At 40.8% G+C, this 6,658-nt stretch overlaps 1 protein-coding gene across 1 annotated transcript in view; it reads right to left on the bottom strand.

The window, feature by feature from the left end:
* Positions 1 to 730: 730 nt before the first annotated feature.
* Positions 731 to 6,658, bottom strand: part of LOC107706189 (cysteine and histidine-rich protein 1) — a 13,205-nt gene continuing 7,277 nt past the window's right edge. The window contains exons 3-4 of the mRNA XM_016509799.1: positions 2,959 to 3,170; positions 731 to 2,153 (exon numbers count right to left, since the gene is read on the bottom strand). Of these exons, the coding sequence (XP_016365285.1) occupies positions 1,762 to 2,153; positions 2,959 to 3,170 (604 nt within the window). The 3' untranslated portion in view covers positions 731 to 1,761. The remainder of the gene's footprint in view (positions 2,154 to 2,958; positions 3,171 to 6,658) is intronic.

The raw sequence follows: 6,658 nt of genomic DNA on the forward strand, positions 1-6,658 counted from the left end.
TCCCTTTCAACAAAAAGCACGTGGTTTGTTACCCACATTACAATATATGTTGACCTATAGTAGTTTTAAACATGCATTTATCAGAGTGTAAAATAAGTGTTTGTCAACAAGCAGTCAAGAAAGAAAGCAGTGACAGGTTTAAATGAGCTTTAATAGAAAGGCACATATACAGCCAGAGTGAGAATTAAAAGCTTTTAAATGCATAAACAGTTTAAAATAAACTCCTCCAATCAGAAGTGACAGTCTCTGCCAGATCAGCTAAACTGTTTGTTGTTCTGTCGTTCATGAATTCAAGTGTCAAAACTAAATCACAGCCGCTTTCATCCGAACTGAGATCCGATTACCCCATTGGCTCTTTTGTAGCCCCCAGCTTTGTGTGTGTGTGTGTGTGTGTGTGTGGGTGGAAGAAGTCTGTAACAATGGCTCAAAATCAGATCTTTCCAGTCTTGCCGTGAGTGAGTGAGAAATGTCTGTTACCTCATTAATTAATCCAGGTTAAATAAAAGCAATAAATATAAATAAATATAACCCGATGACATCATGAAGTGAGAAATGTACCTGTGTTCACAAACCAGGGGGGTTAAACAGGACAAGATAATCAGGAAAACCATTCACTGGAGGGGGGGAAAAGGCAAGATTCACAGAATGAGACTGAAATGAATCTCAGTCGAGTGAATGGTCTGTTTTTCTCTGATGTAATTCTAGCAGTACTGCTTTGTGTGTGTGTGTGTGTGTGTGTGTGTGTGTGTGTGGGTGGAAGAAGTCTGTAACAATGGCTCAAAATCAGATCTTTCCAGTCTTGCAGTGAGTGAGTGAGAAATGTCTGTTACCTCATTAATTAATCCAGGTTAAATAAAAGCAATAAATATAAATATCTATAACCCGATGACATCATGAAGTGAGAAATGTACCTGTGTTCACAAACCAGGGGGGTTAAACAGGACAAGATAATCAGGAAAACCATTCACTGGAGGGGGGGAAAAGGCAAGATTCACAGGTTCTTAAATGTGTTAATAAGGTCAAACTTAAGTTAGATTACAAGGCTATGATGCTACGCAACTAAAACTGTGCGTTCCAGAGAGCACACTGAAAAACTAAAAACATGCAAATTGCATTTTTCGGGTTGTGGGTTCGGCAGCCATTTTGTTCACCTTAACTGTACTGCAGCGCTTTAATGAAAATGGCCACCTTCACATACAAAAATACACTTAAAGCAGTTGCGGCCGCTGCGCCGCAGCGTCTGTGTGGGAAAGCCTTGAGAGGAAGGTCTGAAAACTGCGTGAAAACACACAAACGCAGAGTTGAACGCTGCCTGAATGATTGGTTGCACTACACCGGTCTCTATCTCTAGCACTCGCTCAGCTTTGTTCCTTATATCATTCATCTTGTTGGTCTTTACTGACTGACATCCATACAAACAGGCCCAAAAAACACACAAATACAGTCCCAGACTCTTGGTGTTGTTCATTCAGGCTTGTCCCGCTCTGCCAATGAGACATCATCAGGGTGTTGGGTGAGACTGTTGACTTTTTTTTGGCCGTAGAGGGTCTGAAAGCTAACCAGCAACAACACACACTCACACACAAACAAACGATCTACTGCAGTACTGATGGGTCGTATTCATCCTTATTTTGCTCCCGTAGAGGTATCTGTGGTTTAGTGGTGCTCGTCTCCCCTCTTTGCTGCTTCTTTGTTCACACCATCCCCTCTTCCTCCTACTGTCGTCTGATCCGTTTCTTCCATCCCCATCGTCTCGTGCCTCTATTTCTGGATCTGAAAGATGAAGAGGCGGAGGTTGATGTTTTTGGCAGCCAGCAGCTTGTTGCACTCCACGCTGTCGTTGATGGGAAGCAGGGCGTACTCGGTTTCGTTGGTGTCGTTGGAGAAGACGTGGTGCTGGATAACAGGTTTGATTTTCACATCATCGTATGGGCCCTTCAGGAGCAGGAAAGAGCACTCCAGTGCAGAGTTCACTTTGCTCTTCAGGATGAGCTGGAAGGAGAGCGTGCGTTTGCAGGACAGGTTGGGGTTGCGCTCTGAGTCGTTGATCCGTGCCTTCAGCACCCAGGTCTGGTTTAGCACTGTGAAGCGCGGCGTCTCATAGTACAGTCGCGTGATGAAGTCGTCAGTGCGGTACGGCCGGAACTGCACCTCTGGAGCAAAGACGAATAAGTTTACAGGTTATTAGCTTACTTCAGCCCAGATTTCTGTGCTTTAAATCAAGCAATTTTCCTGTAGCTGAGTAATATTCAAGTTCTAGAAGCATGTTAAAGAACCCAAACAAGAATAGTTCGCCCAAAAATTTTTATTTGCTGAAAATGTACTCCCCCCTCAGGCTATCCAAGACGTCGATGAGTTTCTTCATCAGAACAGATTTGGAGAAATTCAGCATTACACCATTACTTACCAATGGATCCTCTGCAGTGAATGGGTGCCGTCAGTTTGAGAGTCCAAACAGCTGATAAAAACAACACAATAATCCACAAGTAATCGATTAACGTATTGTGAAGTAAAAATCTGTGTGTTTGTAATACATCCATCAAGACATTGGCTTATAAATGGTGCTTGATCTATGCATATTTCTGAATCTCCTGGTTCAGCTGAGACAACATTTTTAACTGGAGAAAGCAATATCATGGATTATGATGGAGTATTTTAGTTTTGAAATTAAAAACCATCTTAATGATGAATATATTACAAACACACAGCTTTTCACTTCACAAGACATTGATTGATAGACTGGAGTCATGTTTTTATCAGCTGTTTGAACTCCCATTCTGACGGCACCCATTCACTACAGAGGATCCACTGGTAAGCAAATAGTGTAATGCTGAATTTCTCCAAATCTGATGTAATGAAGAAATAAACTCATCTACACCTTGGATGGCCTGAGGGTGAGTGCATTTTCAGTAAATTTTCATTTTTGGGTGAACTATTTCCTTTAAGGTTTTTATGTACCTGTAAAACCGATCTTCTCAAAGCACAGCAGGCTGAAGATGCTGTTGTAGAGCTGTAGCTCTCTGCGATGGCTCTGGTCCATCTCGTCCAGGATGCCCATCAGCTCCATGCCGGTTTTAGATGGGTGGGAACACTCTGCCTCATGAGCGCTGAGCTCATGGAACGGCCCCTGCCACGGGCAGCCAATCCGCTTGTACTTGCACTGCGTCACTCTATTTCCAATAGAAATAATTAAAGAAATTACCAACCATCATCTCTAAAGATAAAGTATAAAATGAATAAGCACTGAATCAAGTAAGTCATTTGTGAAAACTATATTATCACTCATAAACTTATCCAACTACACACATCCATATAGTACACTCACATAAAGTGATATATACTATATTATCATATCTCAAATGCTTGATTGTTTACATCATTGCAAAATGTAAAATATATTAACACCCAGCTCTAATCTGCTAAATGTGACTATAAAGGCCCATCCACACCAAGAACAATAACTATATCAGTGTCCACACCAACTCACATTAAAGATCTGTTTATTATAAGTCCGCTACAGTTGTGTGAGTTAGCAGTTATTTGCCACTGCTTGAGCTTTTTAAAGCAGGGTGGATTCTGATTGGCTTCCAACAATATTATCATTGTAGTTGTGGTGTGGACTTATTCTTTTACATTTAAAATGATTTTTAAAACTATATCTTTATCGTTATAGTTATTGTCCTTGGTGTAAATGAGCCCTAAGGCATGAAAATATCAAAATATTATAAACAAAACATCACGATTTTCTGTAAATGTGTATTGTGAAAAGAACTATACAAATAAAATTGACTCGACTTAAATATTTGTATATTATATAATTATAAATGTTTTATAAATCAGGGCTCTGAACCGGTTCAAGGAACGAAAACAAACGAAATTTTGACAGGAACAGAAACAGAAACGAAATCAAATTTTATAGTTCCGAACAGAATCGAAAAATGGCCATTAACCGGTTAATAACGTTATTTTATGTAATATTTGAAATTTGCTGTCAACCAATCAGGAATTCAAGTAGTAGGCTATGGCCTGCAAATGTGACACTGACGCATCCAGCGATTGAAATGCCCGCGCTCAGCTGTGAACTCATCATAGGTAAGTCGCAATGGCAGTGCACCGGCGTAACGCCGGGACACACCACACCGACGGTCGGCGCGCGTCTGCCGTGCTAGTTGGTTTGGTGTGTTGCACACGTCGGCGGGAGTTTGAATCGGTGTCGGGACCGTCGGGGAAAGTGAGAACTCTGATTGGATGCCTAGTTTCGCGAACGTGTCAGTGCCGGAGAATTAAAGCGAAAGTGATGAAAACGAGTAAGTAGATGAGGGCGGCAAAAACAGAAGACTGTTCTAATGTTACAAGCATTCCAATATGTTAATATTATCATAACAACATGAGCCGCTTAAAATGAAAAAAGTTATCAACAACTGATATTCAAAATGGTAAGCAAGTGCTGCTTTGTTTACGTTTCATATATCTGCGTTTATCTGGTATATCTTTGTTTCAGTTTCTCCTTTTGAATGACAAACATATAGTATTAAAAGCTGCTGATATGGACAGCTAAGTCCTCTCATGCAGGCGCAGAAAGCACATGTTATGCCTAGTTCACACTACAGGATTTTAAGCCCGATTTGCACATTAACGACTTTGCCGGACAGGTCTGGCTGTGATCGGCGCTCGGCAATCTTTATGTGTGAATAACTCAACAACGCATCAAAGAGGCTCGCTGACGCGTCCCTGACAAATATCTAGCATGCTAAATATGGCTAAGTTCACACTACACGACTTTAAACGTCGGCAGATCGCTGTGCTGTTCAGACTACATGACTTGATTGTCTTTAAGTCGTTTGAGCTTTTTTTTAGGGATCCGTCATTTATAACTGACTTTGTCCTATTAGGGTAAATTATTTTTGGCAAATTGTCTGAAACTTCACACACAATCAAATGCTTTTTCACTATCTGAAAAGAAGTGAAAAGGTCTTACTGTTTCAAAAAACATTAAAAATCTTTATGAACATTACATTTTTTTCTTGTGCTGCTATATTTGATTTGGAACTCACGAGTGAAAATGTCTAAAACTTGACAAATTCGGATGCGATTTCACTGCAAGTGAAAGTCAACAAGACTTCTTTTTCAGTGTACCCCACACAACCCACACATAAGTAGATGTTGATTTGTGCAGTCATCATTGGAGCATTGCTGCCTGTCAGTATAGTAATGCCAATAGACATTGGCATCTTTCCTGACCTCTGGTTGTTGTATGGATCACATCTTTCAAACTGGCATACAATAATGTACCCAAATGCCTGACTTCCACAACAATCTATTCTTCATCACTGCCCTCATTGCTTCTATCCTCCTTGGTCCTCAACAACTTGTTTTATTACTACAACCTGATTTTCTGATGCACTCATATCACTATCATTAATACTTTATGAAATAAGTACAGATTTGTCGCTCCATCTTCCAAAAATCTTACAAAAATGAACCTAAAACACATGCATAAAGGCTATTATACTGCCCGCCAATGCTGGTCAATAGTGCCAGCTACACAAAATATGCATCACATAATAGCACTTTGTCAGTTATGCATGACGCTCAGATTTGTTGGTCTCGGAGTTGTTGTTTTTATAAAAGTGCATTAAAAATAACAAAAAACCTTAGAAAACACATTTGAATGTACAATTATATTTTTTATAACTTGAATTTATGTGTATTTTATAGTCTAAAATGAGCTCACTATGGAGCCTTGAGAGCATGTGACCTAACATGTGCTAATGTCTCCTTTTACTACTTAGTTACCAAAAATGTGAAGCACATGGCTAATAAATTTTAATTTTACTGGTTGAAGGGGATGTCATTTGACATCACTAAAATAAAATTTTGTTGGTTGAACATGCATGCTAGATATTTGTTTGCGTCGGCGACGCGTCAGCGAGCCTCTTTGATGCGTCGTTGAGTAGTTCACACATAAAGATTGCAGAGCGCGATCACCCGCTGATTTTCCCCCGATCACAGCCCGACCTGTCGGTGAGCTTGTTAACTTAAAATCCTGTAGTGTGAACTTAACATAACTGGACCAGTCGGCGGACTCAACATCACGTGGTGTCAGGTGTCGTGACGAGCTACAGCCAATGAGAGAGCAAGGCATGAGTTGAGGTCAGCGGAAGAAAAACTGCAGCTGCAACACGGCTTTAAGAAAAGTTTGGACACAAGAATTGGAGCAAATTTTTTCATCACGCAAACAGCTTGCAGCACTAATTTCTTCCCGATGTTCATTTTAAAATAAACAACTCCTGTTTCACTTGTTGTTTCGTGTCATTCCCGTTCAACTTCTCGTGTGTTTTCGTGATAAAACGTGGTTTGGGGACGGGATAGAGTCGTTGTTGTCACCTTGTGTAGTGTGTGACCCCCTGTTGCGGATCATTTATGTAGTGTCGCGTAGTGTGAACACCACAACGACTTCAAGACAGACAATCAAGTCATGTAGTCTGAACAGCACAGCGATCTGCCAACGTTTAAAGTTGTGTAGTGTGAACTTGGCTTTAGTTTGCAGTCAGGTGTAGTCTGTGCGGTGTGTTCGAGCACAGCTTTTTGTCCAGACGCTGCCGACGCGAGGCAACAACACCGTCGGCTTTCGTTGCCGCTAGTTCTGTGAAGTTGG

This window comes from Sinocyclocheilus rhinocerous, unplaced genomic scaffold (assembly GCF_001515625.1).
Source record: "Sinocyclocheilus rhinocerous isolate Xijiao unplaced genomic scaffold, SAMN03320098_v1.1 scaffold53, whole genome shotgun sequence".
NCBI lineage: Eukaryota > Metazoa > Chordata > Actinopteri > Cypriniformes > Cyprinidae > Sinocyclocheilus > Sinocyclocheilus rhinocerous.